Source organism: Ischnura elegans, chromosome 8 (genome assembly GCF_921293095.1).
Source record: "Ischnura elegans chromosome 8, ioIscEleg1.1, whole genome shotgun sequence".
Classification (NCBI taxonomy): Eukaryota; Metazoa; Arthropoda; class Insecta; order Odonata; family Coenagrionidae; genus Ischnura; species Ischnura elegans.
The window spans coordinates 52,971,701-52,994,739 of record NC_060253.1 but is presented as its reverse complement, the minus strand read 5'-3'; the positions used below and the strand labels follow the sequence as shown (position 1 = coordinate 52,994,739).

Here is a 23,039-nt window from a genome sequence, read left to right as displayed (position 1 = left end):
TGTCATCTCTAAGAACCTAGAAACACTTTGTGGTATACGCTTGCATGTAGCTCGCCAGGCAACTTAATTTTAGTTGCACTTAATAAGAGATCGCTATTCTCATCCATGAGTTTTAAATTACCGAATCATCCATGGACAACAAGTGACCTCTCACTGCGCTAAATAAAGTTTCCATTACATCACCAAAAAAATAAGATTTACCAGTATCAAACGGTTAAAATATTTTATAATTCAGGAGGAGTCATGCATGTCAGATCTGAAATATAAGAATTAATAGGACATTTTTACCGAATAATTTAAGAATTCGCCGGTAGTAAGTACAAAAAACCGTAATATTTATCATAACAAGAAAATAATATCTACCAGAGCATGTTCCAAAACTATAATATTCCGACGTCACAAAATCAACGATTCAACTTGGCCATTAAGTTAATTCCCAGAAGAATATTGTACACAATAATGAATACCTTCTTTGATAAATGGTTTTCTTAACTCTTGTATTCTATCATATAATTGCATTTCCTGGTAAAACTGACTTTAAATAAAATAAATCAAAATGGAAATGCTTAATGGAACACAATGACAGATTATTGCTGATATATTTCGTCACCAACATGAACATCAAACAGTGACAGGCTGCTTGAAAAATAAAACTACACAAAGGAACACAAAAGTGCAGGGGACAGATAAGCACACTAGTACAGCAAAAAATATAGCAAACCACGCTCATTAAATAAAAGCTTATTTTTTTATGCAATCACATACGTAAATGAAGCATGAAGATGAGCGTTTCGAAAATATCCTTTGACGAAGACTACTGAATTACCCGTTATATTATTTCAAATGGAAATTTGAACTCATCGTTTTTACTCCAGATAATTAGCCTGCGGTGAACGGTAAAAAAATATCGAAGTTAATTTCATGTTCCCAATCAATTTTTCTGCGCCATATTTGAAGGCTACAGGCCGCAGCGAAATTATCTCGCTCAAAGCGAGCAGAATAAATTGCTACGATTAAAAAACCGCAAAATTGACATCGCAATTTATAAATGCCGTAATACACGTACGATAACGAATATTTTATGGATAATCCAGCCCTTTGGGATTTCAATCAAGATTTTTTTTTCTTGTTTTAAATGATTATTATAGCTTGATTCACCTTTTGAAGAGGAATTATTTCGCTTTCAGAGATTTCAGTTTAGTTTCTGTTTATTTTTATGGCCTAAAATTGAATTTTTTTAAAAGTTCAATGCCCATAAATCCCGTGTGAAGTTTTCGGACATCTCCAAATAAAATACTATAAGAGCGATGTGGACCAAGAAAAGGAATGAGCCCACTACCATGAATGTGAGCGATTCCCTCACCTGTGGCTAAGTTCGGGGTGAGCTCTACCCTCACTTATCTTTACCATACGTCGCGTTGAATCTCTGAGTGAGTGACCCTTTGCATGTACTCCGTATCAATGCGTATACATCAATTGAAGCATTGTCACGTTAAAGATATTACCATTTAGTATCGTCTATTCGTAAATTTTTAATTATTCCAACCGTTCGGATGAACGTAACATTTTTGGAATCAGTGGCGTAACTATGGAGGGGGATGACAGAATAGATCCCTCCAAAACCTCAGATAAATGAAAAAATTATTTAAAACTATTGTCTAGCTTCGAAATTTATTCCCTGCACCTGCTCTAAGTTAAATTTTTAGTGCCAAAATGATGAAAAATGTATATACAGGCGTGTCATTTTTCAAAAATTTTCCCGGACCCCTCGTTGCCTGGGAAGGGTGGGTCGCGACCCATCGCCATCCCACCCCCCTCCCCGGCTCCCAAAGCATATTTCTAGTTTCGCCAGTGGGTGGCATCACACGGCGGGGGACTTCATGGCATAATGGCTTGGCAAGCAATGATAAGCACTTCTGCTTCACTTTGAGATTGCAGCCGTTAGGCTCGTTGGCGACCTCTCAGGGTTTCCCTTTATAACCATTTTCCTCTTGAATGCGGAGTAAGAAGTATATTTCTTTAGCCTAGACAAATACCCTATGCGTAGAAAATATTTTTTAAACAGTTTTACTCTTTGAATATTTGTACCTTTAAATTGAAACAACAGAAAGTAAGGATAGTAATGTCAAGCATTCTTGGCCAAATTACTTGCACAAAATGAATGCTGATTTTACTTCTCGAGGATTGTGAGTCTACTGATATTTAGTTTGCAAAAATGCGCACTCAAGCTCCATATTTATTCTAGGCGGGGTCTACTAAAGCTAATGTATTGAGATCCAAGTAGAACAAATCAGAACTATTTTAAGTAGTAATTATTAATTTTATAACTCAGATCTTTCGGAATAATATAACAAACACATCACAGATATGCATTTAAAAAATTTTAGTTCCTTGCATTGTTTATCATTAAAATGCATTCAAACTTATTAAAGAGGCTGACGAAAAATATTTTAAATAAATCAAAATAGACAAAATCCTCGTCTAATTAATTGCCCTCTGGGCACCTTTCCGTTTAACGAACTCGTGAATTCGATAATAAAACACGGTTGGCTCACTATCGGTTTTAAATTTCTGTAGAATTAATTTGTAAATGTGCTTATACGACAAATATTCTGACTTTAGGCTGTGTAATTATCATCCACAGTCTCCAAAACATCATGCTGCAAATACACACTGATCCCAAAGTAAATAAGCAACATTTTGCGGGGCATCTGTCAGAATAAACTGCAAACTGAACAATAAGAGCAAAATGAATTGATTGGCAGGTTATTAATTGTTTTTATGCAACCGCAGCAATAACTTCACACGCACGCAATAATCCCATGAAAACGCTCCAGAAATAAATGTTTCGATGGAGCGAACTCAGCCACTTTCTGAGAATGATGATCGACATACTCTCAGCAAACAATGTTTACCGCAGAAAAAGCCTAAGTAAACACAATCGCATCGGCATCGCTGTAGCAGTAAACTTTTCCTGACATAAATTCACTGGACGAAAAAAACATCCCATCGCATTACAAAATGTTTACCATCACTCCGGCGGTGAACAGAACCGGCATCACCAAAACAAATGAGGCATGTTTCCAAGAGAGGTAGTTAAGTAAAAATTTCCGTGCTTCGTACGCGTTTCTGCCTGAGAGGACAGTATGTTATCCGCTCGGCTGTATATAGTTAGCGAAGACTTTCCGGGTTTATACTTTAATACATCGACGGGTAAAGATTGTCTCCACTGGAGTAGAATTTATTGAACCTCTCCTTTGCGATTACGAGTTCAGACGATGATAAAACTGGTTCAAAAAGATTGCCATGCGCAATGGCGTAGCCAGGAATGAGCTCCGCGGGGTTCGCACCCCCCTCCGAAAATTAAAATCATAATTACTTTGCTTTAGAAAATATAACTTCAGAAAATATTGAAAATATGGAAAAATTAAGGGGCAACGTAAGCGGTCGTCTTTCTCACTGACCTATGGCAGTGGCGTATCGAGGGGTCAGGGGGGTGTCCCCCCCTCTCCCCCCCGAAATATAGAAACAAATTATTTTCCTTCATGAAAAAAAAAACAAAAGATTGATAAATCATGAATTTACAAAATATTTCTATGAAAAATCAAGTTTTTGTCGATTATGAAATGTGTTATAAATAGTGAAAAAAACCTTACTTAGTACCCTATTTTTCAAAAATTTCCTCCCCTGGTTTGGAATCCCCCCCATCCAAATTCCTGGCTATCCCCCTGCGTATGCGCTACAACAGTTAATCATCGATTTCCAGGTGGCAGGATCGATAGCACATTTGTACATATTAACAAGGTATTTCTCCATTCGTCCCTCACTAAATGCAAATTTTCACGATATAACAATTGTCTCAAGAAATACAATTCTCATACAGTTGATACATAGATTTTTAAAACTTTAAATTGCAAAGGTAAAATGAAGCGTACAAAAGTAGGCCAAATGAGGTGATGAAATAAACGAAAAACGATTTATTTAAGTTGAACTCTGGTCTTCTAGCAGACATTTAACAGTCAAAATAGCATTTAAACCTTATTATTTTGAAACTTTATTGTTGGCACAGCTATAAGCACAGGCCCATGAAATTCAATCAAAAAATGAAAAATCTCGAGAGAAAACTCAAGAAAAAATTCACTGGCACTTCAAAGGTGAAACAATTTTGTCATTGTTTTCATCAGAAAACAATGCTGTTGAAAATGAGCGACGCAAATCTTTTCAACGCAGTCTGCCAAGCATCAATTCGACGGATTCTGCTAAGAACAAGCCAACCTACCTACCTATCAAGTAAACCTACACCATTTTCATTTCGTGTATTTATCACTTTCATAGGTGGATTCACAAATAAATACCAGGTAAATTCCCCGGTATTCACTAGTATTAAACCGGCTTAAATTACTACCGAAAACTATTCCGTGATACCCTCAGATTCCGAATGCCCTGCAGTGCTTGAATTCAAGCGGACGTGTTTTGTGCGAGTCCAGCGTGAGAGATAATGCTCCATCGACCGCATTCCCCGAGGCAACCAGGATACGGAACAAAAAAAGGATACAAGGGGAAGGATATTCCTCGTATAACGATCCCTAAACTCTCTTTTTCCCGTTGCAGGACTCGGTGGATTTATCTCTCCTCTTCGAAAATGAACACATGAATTTTTGATGCGTTTTTCCGGTCTATTACCTTAAAAAAAGCTGAAAACACAGCGATAAATCTCTCTTGTATGGGACTTCGTACTGAAAAATAAATCAGTTTTGAAATACAACGCGAAGAACTTCTTAAACAAAAAAGTTTCTCGCGGTCACTAAAACACGACTCGGGTGTCAATAAATATAAATAATTTTCTACTAATATCTGCTTGTCTATTATGAATTCGAACGACACGCGTTTTTGTGGCAGTACAGTCTGAATAGTACGTTAATAAGCAGGATAAATCATGCATATTAGAATAAATCTTCTCTGTAAGAGCTTTAAAAATCAACTATTCGTATGTTAACAATAAATAAGTATTGGAGGGATTGATATTCCTCAATTCATGTATTAATATTGAACGACCAATTAAATACTTCAAGCGAGAGATAAGTTCAAAATTTCCGACAACATTTCTGGATCAACTGCCGTTGACCAACTTATCAACAAAATTAAATAGTAGATAAAAGTGTAATTGATAATCAAGTGCTCGACAAAAATTTAGAAGGGAATTGGCCCCTTAACCCTTAAAACGGTTTAATTATGTTAGCTGTATCGCCTAATAGTAAAAGCTTTCTTGAAAAAGCCAAGACCGGAGCACGAAAAGCGCCAAGGGGACCAAGTCTTAACGTCTCTTCCGACGGGCGAGTTGTTGCTCTTGAAATGTCTTCCACACCAACCCGATCCCCTCAAGTCAATCTATTCGAGCGATATTTCTTATAAATTATTCATGTGCACCACCTCCAGTAATTATAGCTCAAAAATAAAGGCTAATCAATAAAAAAAGTTCTCAACCACTTAGAAGGTGAATTTATTCGGTCTTTATTGTCATACGGAAATAGTACTGTTTAACGCATGATGCAAACCTCTTAAACGCAGTCTGCCAAAAATATATTCAAAGGAGTCCAATAAGTTCAAGTTAATATCAACACAGAGATGCAGGGATTCATCATTTAGCTTAATCAATTAATAAATCACACCTGGTTTCCAGTCGGTAGGCAATAGAACTCTTATCAGAGGCGGATTCAGCATCAAAGTTGGTGGCGGGGGTCATGACCTGGGTCCGGGGAGTATGGAATACCCACCGGGAGAGAGGGGCGTTCTCCCGCGTAGAAACTTCCGCGTAAGGGTGTCCCAAATCATGCACCCTTTTGGGTTAGCCAGCTAAATTATCGGCACCCACATACGTGTTTCCTAATGCCCAACGTGTTGTGACACAGCTTATTTTATTTTTGACTTTGCTTGACTTTGCTTGCTTTGCTTTGACTGAGTAGGGAGAGATACGCTCTGCAATAAATACACAACTCAAATTTCCCTAACGTTTGGGACTCGTAGCCTTGCATTTGCAGATAAACTCCCTTTACTCCTTTAAAAGGACACATAAACTATTAAAAATTTAAAATGTATGATAAAATTTTGGGGAGGTATCAAGCGCCTTGTGGCCCTCCCCCCCAAAACCGCCACGGCTCTTAATTGACCCAGGACAAAATAGTCGATATTGGCACACCTAACTATTACTTACGGTTACAGTTATTATTAAGTTTTTGCTGATTATTTGTTAAATAGACTTTGGTTCATTATATTGCAATAAAGAAATTGTGCAAGGAAAGAAAAATAATATTTAAATAAAGAGAAAATTTTCCCACATTAATATGTTGTTTTCATCGAGAATATAGGAGACTTCAGCAGCGGGTTTCTAAAATTCCTCACCTGACAGCGAGAGATTTGGACTCTGCACTGCACTTCGCCCTATTTTTTTAATACCTTACCGACTCCACCTTGGATTATGGCCTTGAGAGAGAGGAAGCCGTGTAAGCACTGGGCCATTACCTCCACTTTAAAACTGCGACCGTTCTCACATCGATATCACTATACGTGTGCAGCATCACTGCGACAAGGGAAGGATCCTCCTATCATCGACTAGACGAGAGAGGGGAACCGGTAAAAATCCTTGCTAATAGCATGAGCTATTTCCAAAACCACTCCTCTTAAAAATCCTCTTAGATCCTCTTAAAAAATTTGCGCCAACCGGACGGCAATCGCATTACTCGCTTAACTTGGCATATCCCCGGGCGACCTCGACCTTTACAGGGATTTTATGCATTGCCACACGAGAATCACATCCAATCTTCCAATCGAGTTCACATACAAGGAATGCAAGTTGATAGGATGGGGAGGGGAAATTACATCAAAGGTTACCATCAAATACCAACGTCTTAGCACCTAGGAGGACGCCTAACTACCGCTCATCCGGTCGTGTTTTGACATTTTCGTGACGTAATACTTTTTCAAAAATTCAAATGTCGCCTTACAATTTTTACGATTATGTTAATAGATATCTTTCGACATATTACTGCATTTCAAGCACGAAAGTTTTATGTAGATTTCTTATTAAATTTACTAATTTATCATTTCCCTTCAATTCAATTATTTCTTGACTCATACTGTAATATTCCGTGACGTCTAGTATCAGCGTCCATCTTCCCGGTATAAGTCGCGTAATTTGGCTTTTCGTCACAATTGACATACCCGATAATACACAGGCATACCCTGTATAATTAGTTTCCCGAGAAAATAAAAAAAATGTGAAAAATGGTAAACATTATTTTTTTCTAATTTAGCTAAGTGATGGCTAATGATAACGCTGTAAGATTATTTTTATACAATCCGATTTTGTTTTTTTCTCCTTGTAAAGAACTTACTCATTGTTTTGCAGGCATAACTACTCATATCAATAATTATTCAGATGTAAATTGTTGTATTATCGTTTATTGTCACTCTTTCATGAAATTTTCGCTTTCTACTATTCCTTTTGCATGAAAAATAGAAACGTTAGCGATAAATTTACAAATATTAATGTTTCTCAGCACAAGTTCTCCTTTGAGGCAACCCAGCATTCTTATTCTCTTATTGTAAAAAATTCCGAATTTTGCATTGTATCCTTGAAAGGAATAAAAATTTGACTAGAGCAGTTTCGTCCCTGTCCTGATGACGTCCAGAATGTCAGCTTCTATTAGTCACAACTGTAAGTACCTAAAATACTGCTAAGAAAAGTTTCTGTAATACCCTTTCCCAGTATAGGTCGAGATCATTATTTTTAATTTTTTAAGAATTAGCTTCACTACTAAACAATAAATTTTGTGGAAACTTATAATTACTACTTTAAAATTATTTAAGTAGTTTTACGCAGATACAAACGGTGAGGAAATTGACTATAAAATAATATTTACAGAAATTGATTTAAATATAACATTCAAAATCGGAAATTCAGCAACAAATTCGGAAAGTAAAATTCGGAAAAACCAAATGAATATTTTTAGTTTATGCTTGGAACAATTTTTCTCTCCCAGTTTGTCGCAAACATCATTTCGGATCCACTAACGTAAATAAGCGGAATAAACACTCCCTTGATGAACACGATGCGATTATTTCAGAGGAATATAAAACACATCTGAGTGCGACAACGACAAATAAAACTCACTCTCCGAATGCCATAATGCATGTAAGCTATGCCCATAACACGCCACCCGGGAGCAATAATTTATAGGGTGGAGGACGATTTCCAGCCCAAAACATTTGTTATCCCTTGCAAAAGCGAACGTTTTTCATAATCGCTTAGTTCCCGCCGACCGTACCCAAATTTTTACACTTTCAATTTTGAATGATCCCTAAAAGAGGCATTTGTAATCCCGATATAAATTATCCCGCTTTGTAGAAAGGCATGGAATTCAGTCATCAGAAGAACATTTGCCATCGTAATGGCCCTATTCTGGAAATACAGCAGACAAGAGGGAAATTCCTCCAATGCGTCATTTCAAAGCGACAATTTTTAGTCAATAACGCTCTCGGTATAGCTCGAAAATCACAAAACTTACGCTATAATTTTGAGAGACCGATCATCCTCTTCACTTGGACACTTTCACCAAAAAAATCAATGTTAAAAGACAGTGACAGTAAAGTAAAACACAATATATCAGCTATTGATTGATGCTTTTCGGGTATGCCTCGCGTAATTATTGCGTTACTTGTCCCACGTTCCATGGCCGTTACTGGTCACTTTTTCGGAAGGAATATCTTTCCCTCAGAAAATGGTCACGAAACGTTGTGGCAAAAAATCCAATTAGTACGTGGAACACACCCGAAAAACATCAATCAACAGCTGCAATTACCCGCAAAAGCTTCAACGAAGAAACTAAAGCATATCAAACCTACCTACTACAGAATACGGATTACTCCGTCACTTCCACTTATATAGCTTATCTAAGCACTCAAATTTTCTGTAGTATGTAATTGACGCGTTTTCGACCAAAACTTCATCTGTAACTTTGGTTCCTTCTGGCATCAACTATCAAGAGTCAAAATTTCGTGACACAATATTTCTCCGCCATGTAAATGTGAGCTCGATAGCACATTGATTCTAAAAGCAATTACGTTATTATGACCAATAATAAAAATCCTGCGATGGCGATCCAATCCTATTTCATTGTTTTTGGCATTCAGTTGTAAAAAGAAAAGAAAGCTTCATTTAAACAAATAAACATTTGGTTTCGGTAATACATGTAAAGTAGTACATAATACTCGGTAATATAATATAGGGTGATATAAAATATTTGTTGATGAATACCCCGAGCGGATTGAGGAGATGGGGTATCTGATTTAGATTTCCTCAGCATCGCAGATGATTCCGTAAAGAGCGATACGGGGCCGGTTCACCACAAGCGCGTAACTTGAGAATCAGGAAATGGTGGAAAGAAGTTAGGCACGCAGCAGAGTTTCAAAGCCCACCCCTGATCCACACCCAATTCCGCTTCCGCAACGTACCTCTGAGCGCGCCTAATTTATTTGATTGCCCGATGTTTCTCGAGACTCGATGAACTTGGCGAAAGTCTTCCACTTGACCCTGATAGATAAAGAGTGCAGAGTGAAATATTAATGGCCTTGGGAATCACGTCACAAGCACTGACTTCAACTAAGGAAGGCACTCTCCTTTGCAAGGGCCTACTTCCCGTCATTTTACCGATTTCACTGTGCCATCGTCTTCAAGAAGACGAATCATTCAAGCTAGATTTCAGAATTTCCCGCAATTTAAAATTTTTACGCTGCATATAGGTCGCCTTAACTCAGATAGATACTTATCATTTGTCTTTACTTGAACTTTATATGCCACACTATCGAAAACGTTTACCATGCTAGGTTACCTCTGGCGAAGTATAGAATCATTTGCCAGACGCGTAAAAAAATCTGAAAATGCAAGTCAATTTAAAAGGAAATGCCATGAAATATTAATACAAGTGAACTAACTATCGTGCTACATTGTACAAAGTCAGATGCTTTTTCGCGTGTATTTATACATTTACCTTCCTGTTAAATCTTTTGTGAAATATTATGCCGGATTATGTGATATTAATGCATAATGACAATCTTCCTATTGTGTGTACTACTTGTTGACTTTTATGATAAAACTTATTGACCCAAATGATTTGACTAAATGATGGCACACTTGGGGAAAGGGACATAAAGGGATACACTTGTCCCGGAATAATATATTTACTTTAATATTTCTATTTTCCACATGCAAAGAGAGAAACTTTTAAGGCTGTCTCAGCATGGGGGTAGGGATAAATTACTTTCGAAGCATGCAGCTTATTTAATACTAATCGTATCAACAACTCATAAAATTAGAGAATACACGTCAGTAGGAAGATGTACTAAAAAGTACATTGTTCTGTGGATGGTTACATAACAAAACAATTTCGAGCTTAAAAACCAGACATATCGCAAGGTGGAGTGAGTACCCATTTCTTCAATTCTCTACGAACAAAATCCCGATTAATATGCTACATTAACGTAGACGTCAACCTCTCGCATATAATTAATCGGTCTTCTTTTTATTTTCAATACCCCATGTAGACCCCATTTAAATCCGTTATTATACATGGCATCCAACTTACTAAAAAAATACAAATTCTAAATTCAGTCGACAGAGGAAAAAATATTCTACGTCATTTTTTTGCTTCAAAAATGCTATTTTAATAACTGGATACTCACCAAGATCGTAGATACCAGATGTATTTCCACAGGATTCTTTAACTTCTCTATTGTCCCAGCCTATTGGATAGAGAGCCGCTCCACCAGCCACCAGGATAGCTGGAAAGGAAAAAAAAAGAAAACGTCAATTCAATGTAAGTTAAGTTAATTGGAAGAGATGGATACAGCGATTATTGCATCGATAATTTATTAATGGAAATTACTGAACCTTAATGAAAAACTGTCATAATATTATACCTACAAAAGAGAAATTTAGCAGGTTTTTAGCTATTCGCTCCCAGACATTCAAATGACTTGAGCTGGGAAATAGAAAAATTACAATTATCCTTTTAGCAGTGAAAGAAAATCAAACAGGAAGCAACACGATTAAACTACCAACGGGAAATTTATGGACGAATTAACACCCAACGAAAAATAGAAGATAAGATAGTTAAAAGAAGAAGTCAAAATGATCCAAAGCTCTATCCACTGGGACACTACCTTAACCATATTGAGATATAATTCGAAAATTCATTGGAATTGATGCCTCCTACTCTAAAAATTATATTCACTATTGAGAAAAAAAATGAAAATTTTGCTAACCGTCAAAAACATTTCGCAACTTTCAAGAAAAAATCTGACTCAAATATTGATCGATTTGAAAAGGCATTCAGTCTTGATGTTTCGACGTAGTTTGGCAGTTTTACCGTTTACAAGGACCAGGAAATAAGAGACCCTATTGAAGAGTTTGAGTTTTTGCCGGTGAGTGTCTTGAATGAATTCTTCTCGGTTTTTCAACCGGGTTAGCTTCTGCATGTTGTAGACCAACATTTCATTGAGAGACTGTCCCTGTCCCAACATCGGTTCATCATCAGCCCTGAAGATGTTGGGAAAGCTCTCCCATGAAACTTCGCCTCACAACATGCAGACCCTTACCCATTTGGAAATCCAAGAAGAATTCATTCAAGTCATTCACCCGGAAAAACTCAGATTCTTCATTAGGGTGCCTACTTTTCCTGGCGTTTTCTCATTCAGAATTCTACGCGGTAAAGCTGCCAAACTACGTAGAAATAACAAGAATGTATTTATTTGCAAATAGTTTAATATTCTGAGACACATTTTTGCTTGAAAGTTGAAAAATGTCATCAACCGAAAGCAAAATATTGTTAGTTATCTCTTTAATCTAGCATAATATTTTTACATTCTGGGGCATCAATTATAATGAATATTAGAATTATGTACTATCTTAATGTGAGCGGAGTATTGGCCCAGTTGGTAGAGCGTTGGGTTGTCTTAAATTCTTCCACAAATGCAGCCTTTAACCCGGTTGGAAACCCGAGAAGAATTCATTCAAGGCATACTATTGCATACCGCTAGGTACCCAGAGAAGTAGGGTACAACTACCCTCCACCGACAAAACGAGGAACTATAATCCGTCCCTGATCCCATGGCGACCTCACTTCCACATTCGTCGTCTTCATCCCTCTTACGGTTTCACACAAATCCTCACGCACCCCTAACTATAACAGCTTCCGATTAAATTTCCTCTCTCCCACGCGTATTATCCCCTCATGTTAATCCGTGCGATGAACTCAGCCGCCATCCGTTTGATACACGAGGATGGAGCGTGGGAGAATCCGGGATGAAGCTCACCCAGTCGTTGCTAAGCCAACAACCTACGCCCTATTACACAAACACACAAAAGTGCATCACCTTCGCTTTCAAGGAATGGATGAGCACGCCTGTGCTCATATATAATTGTTGGAAAATTAGGCGCCGTGGCGTGCCGGAATAAACTTTTAGGTTCGTTATTTTCCATTTCCGGACCAATATGGCAGTAATTTTATGAATTGAAAATTGGGAAGGAAATAATACAACGGGGTGCTTTGATATCAATGGGGTACGTTGTAAGAGAATTTTTGGAAGGCCAAGAAAACTGATACCGTCTTGCAAAAAAGTGACTGAAAATTTTATTGCATTCAATTGAAAATTCGGAGCTTTTAGGCAAAAGCCAAACAAGATATTTATTGAGCTGGAACGAAAATCATACGCTATAAATTCATACACTATACCGATTGGCAAGTTGAAAAGGAACTTATAGGCGAAATGAAAGGTTTTTTATCCTTCATTTCCGGACCAAGACGGCAGTAATTTTATAGATTTAAATTTTGGAAGGATGCAACATGATGTGGTACTTGTGGGATTTTTAAAAGTCCAGTGGAGCGATCAGTAAGAAATACAATAAGAGGAAGATATTAATGAGGACAGGTTTATGGCAACTTACGAGATCTTACTCAGATATTAAGCTTTAGACTCCTGAAATGCTAATGTGCTCAGCAACCAATTATTCTTTTTGTCAGAGTGACCCTATTTTAGTAAAGAGACATCAGTACTGTAGGTAATGAAACATCGGTATATTTCGGTATACCTCGCTTGTATAGATCATCAATCATCATCCTCTCTCCCCGTCCGCTCGCCAAAAAATATTACTGCGGTATAAAAAGATAAGTGAAAATATTACTACTTCTTTCCAAATTTCGCAGCATTTGCATAATAAGAAGCATGTAAACTTAAAAAATTACAAATATTGGGGCAAAGTAACCACTATTTAAGGTATAAGCATTTCCATTGAATCGCACAGTAACGGCAAGATCTCTGAAGAGCCCTTAATCAGCCCCATCATTCAAATAGGTCTCCGCCTTCTCCAATAAAGGCTCTTCTAGAACCGTTTTGTCGAAACCAACACCGTGACCAAGCAGAGAGGGTAACTTAATGAAGGTGCAGGCATAATGCCCCACGACCACAACCCTGAGGCATCTTCTTCGGCTCTCCAGAGTAAAATCTTTGATAATACTCTTGCGTATCAGAAATCAAATAAAGGGATAAAGTACAGGATTTAAGAAAACTTAGGGCTTCAGCCACATCTAAATGCTACCCCATTAGCCGTCCCAATTGGTGTGTGGGGAGGGAGAGGGACTTGAAGGTGATGGGCGAAGGGAGTTCGAATTGAGTACTCAAGGAGATCACTTGCATTCAGGTATTGAGAACTATATACAGGGTGTTTCAAAAAGGACTTTACAACTTTGAAAATTCATATAAATTTTATTAAACAAGGTACATAGCTGGGTTTGGTTTTTGGTGGTAAACTAAAGATGTTCTATGTGGCTTCCGTTGGTTATTCTGCAGGCATCCCATCGGTAGTCGATTTCTTCCCAGACTCTCACTAGCATTTCAGGTGTAACTTGCTCAGCAGCAGCGTAAATTCTTGATCTAAGTTCAGCTAGAGTGGCCGGCAAAGGAGGTACGTACACCATATCTTTTATGAAACCCCAGAAGAAAAAATCGAGTGGTGTCAGGTCTGGGATGGGGGATGCTCATCACGGCCAATCCATTGACCTGGGAAGCGGTCATTAAGAAAATCCCGGACGTCAGTCAGATAGTGTGGTGGTGCGCCATCTTACATAAAGAAAACATTTCGTTCTCGGTCATCCTCATCAATCTGTGGTACTAAAAATTGTTGTTGTAAAGTCCTTTTTGAGACACCCTGTATTTTTGCTATATGCAGTCACTTCTCGATTATGGTATTCCCTTTTGGGGCTCCTCCATCTTCCTTCCAAAGTTATTTAAAATGCAAAAAAAGATTATTCGCATGATAACAAATTCTAATAATGGAACTCCCAGCAAACCTATTTTTGAAAAACTAGAAATCTTACCTCTTCCCTGCATATACATTCCTGAAACAGTGTCTCTAATTAATAAAAATCAAGACATGTTTATTAAAAATTGTGACCTTCATTTTCATAATACAAGAAGCCAAAATGCATTCCATGTAAGTCAGCAGAGAGTAAATAAAACGATTATAGGGATAGATCATCAGGGAATACTTATGTACAATAAATTGCCTACCTATATTTAAAATATCAAAAATTCCTTTAAATTCAAGTGTGCTGTAAAAAAATTACTTTTATGTAAACTTTTCTATAGTGTAGATGATTTTCTAATGCAAACTAATTTAAATGTATAATTGAAATGTGCTAATCCAAAAAAATGTAAATTGTATGTATTGTATTTTTCATATTGTTTTGATATTTTGCATAATGTTTTTTTATTTATATGTAGTGTAAAACATGTAATATATTGACAAAGCCATGCATAATTCATATGCTTATGGTGACTGAATAAATTGGATTAATTGAATGAAAAAAAGAGTGTGCTAAAAAGGAGAACAAACAGGGATTCAGGGTTTCACGAGCGCGCATACGAAGGGGTTCCTCAGGGAAAATGCATCGAAGTGCTGCAGATAACCAACACTCTGATGACTACCTAGCCAACGTACGGAAGAGATTATTGCACAGCAACCGGTCCAAAAACCACGGCCAACAGAATGCTGAAAATGAAAATCTCGACTTCGTGGGCCATTCATTCATTAATAGTTCTACAATGCTACCACTGACATACAGTTCGCACTGCTACCACTGACCTTCTGTGACGCAAATGCAACATTGAAGTTACCGGATTATCGAAAACGCCAGATTACTAGAAATTATGAAGGAAACAAAGGCAATTAGATGAAATACCTCGCATAATTTATTTAGCATTAAATGTCGACTTTATTGCTGACTGTTACTCCAAAATTGTACGTTCGTCGTGTCCACGTCCATATTATTTCCTCACATTACTTAGTTTTCCTTTCCCGACACAGTGGGTCGCGTTGCCAAAACTACATACAGATTTCGATAAGAATGGACTAGATACACATGTCCGCGCAAAATAACGATAAAATGCTTACTATTCTTGGAAAAATCTTTCATTTAAGAACTATGAAATTATTTTAGCCGATTAGAAGTAGTGATCCCGAAATGCCGGATTACTGGATGAATTACCGTAAGGTCGGATGTCAGGGCTTGTACTGTATCACAGCCCTCCAGTTTTCCCATTCACAATATACCTCCTTCAGTTCCTTGATCAGGATATCCAGAAATTCAAAGCAGGAAAATTCATGCATGATTTCCAGTTATCCAGGGAAAGTTTACAAAATTACAGGTTAACCTCACGTGATCAAAACGATAGATAAGAATTAAAAAAATAGATTCACTTAAATACTTTTAAATAATATTATATTTATGCATAATTTTGCGTTCCTATTGCCAATACAGTCATATATCGATGGCTAAGTTCTAACAACACATTTCTCAAAATTTGGCCGGTCTGAGTTAACACTGTTAATAAAAAATTTCAAGTTCAAAATTACAAGTTCAAGCAAAAAACAACTCTTTGTTTGCAAATGTGCGCTTCTTTTTCAGTTCTACATACGTTCGATTTTTAATTTCAAATAGAGTAATATGAAATTAAAAAATAATCGTTTTTTTTTTTGCTCTCCTGAAAAGTTGCTATTTTTGAGACACGTGTTGTTAGAGTTTAGCCATTTATTATTTCAATGCCAACCAAGAAGCCGCTGCGACGTAGATGTTGACGTCACCTGGCATTCTACTCTTCGTGTTTTGAATATTACTAGAGTCAAGATTGCTAAACACTTCCATTCTGTTTACTTGTCTCACATTCCACGTTTCAATGCGGTACTAAAAATTCTAAATAAGCCAGTGCACTCAAAATTACGACGAACACACTTTAGGCTACCAAATGGGTGTAATTGGCAATATTTTATGTGAAAAGAATTTGAAATAAAAGATTTTGAAAGTCCTGGTTGGAGAAATAATCCATGAACATTCATGCATGATTTCTGGGACTAAAAATTCACGAACAAAACCCGATTTTCCCGGTGGCTGGACACCCTGCCGATATTTTTCTTTCTAGGATCCTTCTTCACTTTCCCTAAGTATCTCTAGGTCTTCCAAGAGTGGAAGCCTTGGCCTTCCTTCTCCTTCAATTCCATCAAAATCTACGCGTAATTGCTGTATAATCACATGGCTTATCCACCATGGCGTTGTTTCTCCAATGTGTCACAATTCGAATTGAAATATCCTTTGCTGCCGATAAGCTTAACCCATATCTAAAAGACATTCGGACAAAAGAAGATGAAGAGACGATAGTAAAGGAAAAGAGAAGGCAGAGCATCCGAGAAGTGGGTGCCGGCAAATTTAGGCAAACTCGGCGAGGGCATGGGGTTCGTTGCCATGACGACGAGCTGGACCCTAAAGTGAGGTTGGGGGGGGGGGGGAGAGATAAAAAGAATAAAGGAGATCAGGAGGATTGGAGTAAGCGATACGGGCGAGGGAGGATGCAAAAGGACTCCAGGGGACGTTTTGCTCAAGTGAAAGGCCAAAAGAGGGATCATGATCATACAAGGCTAGTTCTGTGTTTGCGAGGGAAAGGATACAAAATCGAGGGTGGGAGCCACCGAGAAATTACAAGATTGAAATTACTAATGGATAGAATTAATTTAACCCAGTGGTTCGCAAAGTGGACCCCTAGGTGGCGGAGTCTTTAGTCTACCGGGGCGAAAATAATCAAGCGGGCGGCAGAGGGGGGGGGGGTTTATGCAAAAAGTAAAAAGTATATTCCCTCCTAATTTCCTTTTAATGAGTACTAAGTCTATGGCATAAATGAGCTATGAAATCTGTACATCTATTCAGTGGCGTAAATATGCTTTAAGGGATTTGAGGGGGATGGGGGAACCACCACCCTTTAGGCAACGTGGAATCCGGGAAAAGTTTTGAAAAATAAATATGTTTTTCCTGGAAATACATTTTACATCATTTTGTCACTCAAAAGTTAACTTTTAGCAGATGCATTTATTTTATATCAAAACTAGACGATAGTTTTGAATATATATTTTTCATTTCTCTGAGGCTTTGGGGGGGATCTATCCCCTCATCCCCCCATAGTTACGCCACCGGATCTATTGGATTCTAAATTAATAGTTTTTTCATTTGAGTTTTACTAAGTTACTCATGATAGTCTATGATTCTTATTATTATTTTAAATTTGCCAATAAAGGGGCGTTGCGTTGAGTACATTTTTATGGATTTATGGAGTATAGGTTTATGGGTTGTGGCTCGAAAACGTTTGGGAAACTGATATTTAACCCATTTCCGCCAAGAAACCTTTCTGCTTGCAATTGTAAATAAATATATATATGGCGCGTTGTTCCTAAGGTCGTCTTAAGTAATCCATGAAATATTTTGGTGATGCATCAACAGAATAACCCGTAGTCATACAGCTTCACGGGGTGTAACGAGGTCAGAATATACTGTTGTTCAATGTCTACGAGTGACCGAGATAGAAAGGATGAATCTTCAATGAAAATGTTAGGAATATGAAAACTTGGCAAGGGTATTGCGAACAGGCTAGGTTATAAGGCAACAGCCAGAGTGCATGTCTCCATTTGAAACGTGCAACCCTATTTAGCAGGATTTTAGTATCGTAGTTATTAGAGTTCAACTTCACCGTAATAGTTTGAAACATGAAAAAACCTTTGAGGATATCCTCAGTAGGAGCAAAAAATGTAAAATACAAGAATAAAATATCCCCTTTTGAAAACACCATTTAAATAAATAAGATTAAACAATGTTTTTATAATTTCAATTGATACATAAGTAAAATATATGTTAATCACACAATTATAGTCAAGGAAGAGGCGGAACGATATATACGAAACTTGATTAGGAAATCAACGACAGTGAACATGAATCAAAATAGCGTATCCCCACCCTCCACGAGAAAATAAGGACCAATAGAACCGGTTCGCCGCTATTCAGTACCCGTATTTCACCGCACTGAATAAGTCTCCCGTGCGATGAAACGTTAATGCCAACGACTGCATCTGAATTCACATGTAAAACATGCTCTGAAAAAATTCATGCATGTACACGTCACAAAATAAATAAAACACGGGGGCAATTTTCACCACGCGTCTAATTTGAAAGGTGATATTAAGTTTTATTTTCTAATTCACGACTGACGTTCCAGTTTAGTTTCAATGTAACCCCATATTCAGACTCCAAGTTGTGGCAGGTCGTGAACGTATATGAAGAAAGAATTTGTGGCTCAATCCGTTGAAATTGGAACCGATAGCAAAATATTTTAATTTTTCACTGATCGGTTATGATTAGCGAAAAAATATATACCCACGTGATTTGCCCAGTTTCACGATGAGCTTAAAATGGAACATATGACACTCCCGCATAACATCAAACAAAATATCAAATGTTAAAACGCTGGACTGCTATCATTCATCAAAATCGCAATAGGAACATTTCGACGGCACACAAAAGGATTTTTTATGGTTCACAACTCAGCTTGTCATTTGACGCGTCGATTCGATCATAAATGTAAACAAAAAATGACAGGGCAGCTAATGACGACCCTTGTTTGGACTAGATGAATTCAATCCTTCGTAGCAACAAATCCTGCTACAGCTTTTCACTCCACCGATAACGTAAATGCCCATGGTAATGGTAACGCGATTCCATTCGGTCGATTTTGAAATGAGATAAGCCCATACCATCGTGGGGTTCGTTAAGTAAATTCATCATCCACCTGCGTCTTTTCACTCCATCGGTAACGTAAATTTCTATGGTATTGGTTACGTGATTCCACTAGGGCGATTTTGACGTGAAATTAGCCGATACTAATGGGTCATTCTCCCATAATCGTACAAAATTATGTCCATGCACTGCCATAAAAAAAACCAAAACTAAACTGACATATTATTTTATGTGCCATTTTACTAATTTTAGTGACAAATCAGTAAAGAAAAAATTATAACCCCCAAATTTAATGTGCACAGACTACGATACGTCATGTCCATGGACAGCCCCACTTAAATTTTCAAAGAGGTGTTTATTGTATGAACAACCTTTACTAAATAACTTGTTATAAAATCTATCATTAAACAAGTTGCAACAATATTAACAGTCAAAAATAGCGTTTTAGGATTGCTATTATTTCATAATATTTATTATAAAATAAAAAATATTTGTCGTACCCAAAAAAGCAATGTCCGTAGACACAGAGGAAAAAGTGGGAATTATTCATAGGATATGGTGGTAGCCCTGAACAGCCAGTGTGTCGAGAAGGAGATTGTCAGCTATATTGGGTTGTTTCAGTTTATACTTGGTTTAGTGAATTTTTTAACGCTGGAAGAGAAAATTTAGTTCAGTTTTTTGAAAGAGCCAAGATCATCAGTCATATCCGTGGACTAGTGAAAATGAGTAAAAGTGCAATATTTTACCAATTACGATTGAGATATTTTTTACAGCTATTAGATGCAAGTTCAATGTAGTGAGGATAGTGACCTAACTTATTGTCAGTCCCAACTAAAATTTAATATAGAAAAAATCGTCATGTCCGTGGACATCATGTTCGTGAACTCTGCAGTCCATGGACATGACAGATGGTACACTATGACTAAAAACAGAATGTCGAATGACAAATAAAACAAACTTATTCTCGTGATTAAGCACTATATTCCTCTTCTGCTTTGTCAGCGGACATATATATTATGTCCGTAGACAGCACAAAGGTAACAATTTAAAAAAATAGTGAAAATAATACTAACGAACTCTGCCACTTACGTCAGTAGGTTGCATGATTGACAAACTGTAATTACACAATTTGGTACTTATATTAACAAAAAATAATTTTTTTAAATAGTGACCCGTATATCTTTGACGCTACGCAGAAATAAGAATCCAAAATACCTTGAAACTGACTGGGAACTTCAACTTCTGAATGTCTATATCTAAACAAAATAAATACGAAATTTAAGTATCGAAAGCTTTTGATGGTAAGGCCTGTTTCTGTCACGAAAATCAATATTCTAGACCACACGACCAAGCATTGGCAGGTGTTGAACATAAATGAAGTTTGCAACATGTATAAATTCCTAAAATAGCCATAAATTGATACAATAATGAAAAGTAAAAAACTTTGTAATTCCACATGAATTTGATAAAGTAAGACCCAAATTTTGACGTGCCGTGATCATCTGTTGGTGGTGGGTTGGCCACCAAATCATGACGTACCACATCGAAACCTAGTTCGTACTAAAGTACATTCAAGTGGGATTACAAGGTTATTTTTTACTTTGACTTGAGTCGATTCGTTGAAGTCACGCCCGAGACAACGATTTATATAAACTGATAAGTTTCCATTGTCGTCGATAGTAAAAAAAATCCAGCCTTTCCACGGTAAAGTACTGAAGCGATAGACATGACAGCGACAAGGAAGATTTCTGGAATGGAGGGCTCGGGCTCTTCCTGAGCGAGGATACGGCAGTAGGGCGATGCTATTAATTATGTGAAGGATGGTTTGGTGTGGGGCGGAGCGAGGAGTCCAAGGATGTGAGTAAGGTGGGCTGTGGTAACGTTCGCCTGAAGGCTGGGTTTTGTGGCCGACGAAGGAGATACCCAACGCTCAAGGGATGTACGGCCCTTGGCCTGAATACGTTGAACATGCAATTTGCCTGCCAACGGCGCTCAGCCCGTTCAGATCGCACTATTTCCAGCACTCGTGGGCCCAAAGGATACCTTATATATATATATATATTTCTGGGAAGGGTAAAATCAAACATGAAACAGCTTTGACACTCCATATGTTTTTGTTTTGTTGGTTTTGGTCGTATTTCCCATTTTCCAACAAAAACCTTGGTTCCATAAATTCAATAGGGACTGTGGCTTAAAAAACAGCCAAACGCGGGGTCACGCCCTGAAAGTTTGCAATAATAAAATGATAACTCCTACACCCTTTCAACCTCCTTTCCTCCATAAACCCTTATCAATGCCCTCTACGGAAAAACTATTATGCTAAGCAGGTTCATACATCAATTATTGGATTATCTAAGAGTAATTAAGTGGTAGAGTGTAATTTCTGAAGGTCCGTCAGAGAAATAGAATGCTTCATACCAGTTCTGTACTGATTCGGAAAGAAAATAGCTAAACTTTTTCCATGAAATACTGCTCCCTGGAGATTCAACGGCAATTATACAACCACAAACAAATATGTACGCAAAAATGGAGGGATCCCATTATAAAACCAATTGTTTCACGAAACTATTAAAGGTAAACTGTAATTCCTTTGAATTTCTTGGGAAAACGTGGTCGATTTTATTCACTCAAATCGAAGTAATGAAGCAATACGATCAACCAATTTTCGTTGACTGGATAGATAGAATTTTATAGCTTTAAACAACGGTTTTATTTCGTAGACTACAAAGAGATGTAATCCAGTCGAAGGTAGTATAACTATATTTGAAATCAATATTTGAAGGACTTCCCAAAAATTTTCTCAAAGAGTGATTGAAATTTCCCAATGGGTTTCAATGAAAACTAGTTTAATAATAAAAAAATGATAGGATTGAGTGAAGATCTCATTTAATAATGAGTCTATTAAAATTTAAAAGAATAACATATTCTACTATTTTATATCTTCAATGCATTCTATATTCTAAAGCCTCAAATATAGAGTTCATGGGACAGCAATTCCTGAGCATCCGTATGGCATAGTCGAGTATTGCAACTAAAATACTAAGCTTTATTTTAACATTACGGCCATTGTTTATGAATAACAAGGCAAGATACCGCATATAATTGCGGATGAATATTCGGAGAACCACCACGTCTGGAGGGCCAGAATGCCTTTAATCATTACTGAAGTTATCAAAATATTCTGATACGTCATTAAAATTTCCGTAGAACAACTAGAGGAAACTTAAAATATGGTTGGTCCTTCAGCTAAGTGGAAATGTTATCCTCACATCATTAGTAATTCCAGGAAGAACCTTTTCAGCCTAGAGAATCGAGATAACCTCGTACTGATAAATACGATTCGTCTGCAAATTTCATAGGGTAATATTGATTTCCATTGAATTTAGACAATCATGAGTGGCCAGCAAAGAGCGATCTTAATATTTATACCTCTTTAAATACAATATGTTTTTCATCCATGCACAATACTTATGTTTTAATGTATAAACGTTATTCTGAGCTTAATTGTGTTGGACGTATAAAATAATGATTTGTTAATTATTTTCATTCAAACTGCTTGTATTTAAGGCCACTGAGAACGTAGACTTAATCACAGAGAGTTTGAGGGTTTTAGGTGAACCCTTCGAAGGATACAACGCACCGGGGCCGGGAACCAAGCCCGTGGCTTATACGTCCAGACACCCGGGGAGGGGAAGGACGGGAAGGAAAAAGGATAGAGGCGCCGCCGCGATGGGAGCCCGCCGACGCCTCTGGGAAGGGATAGGAACGGAAGGGACGGGACGAGGGAAAAACATCCCAACGCTATAGAAGCGAAGGGGGCCCTACTATTAGCGAAACCAAGCAAATGCAATTTATGTTCTAGCGATCCTAGTGGAT

The 23,039-nt window shown here is 37.4% G+C and overlaps 1 protein-coding gene across 1 annotated transcript in view; it reads right to left on the bottom strand.

Moving 5' to 3' along the window:
* The window catches only part of LOC124163430 (LHFPL tetraspan subfamily member 6 protein-like), a 237,804-nt gene that overhangs the window by 11,904 nt on the left and 202,861 nt on the right, over positions 1–23,039 (bottom strand). Inside the window, exon 6 of the mRNA XM_046540341.1 lies at positions 10,738–10,836. Coding sequence (XP_046396297.1) covers positions 10,738–10,836 — 99 coding nt within the window. The remainder of the gene's footprint in view (positions 1–10,737; positions 10,837–23,039) is intronic.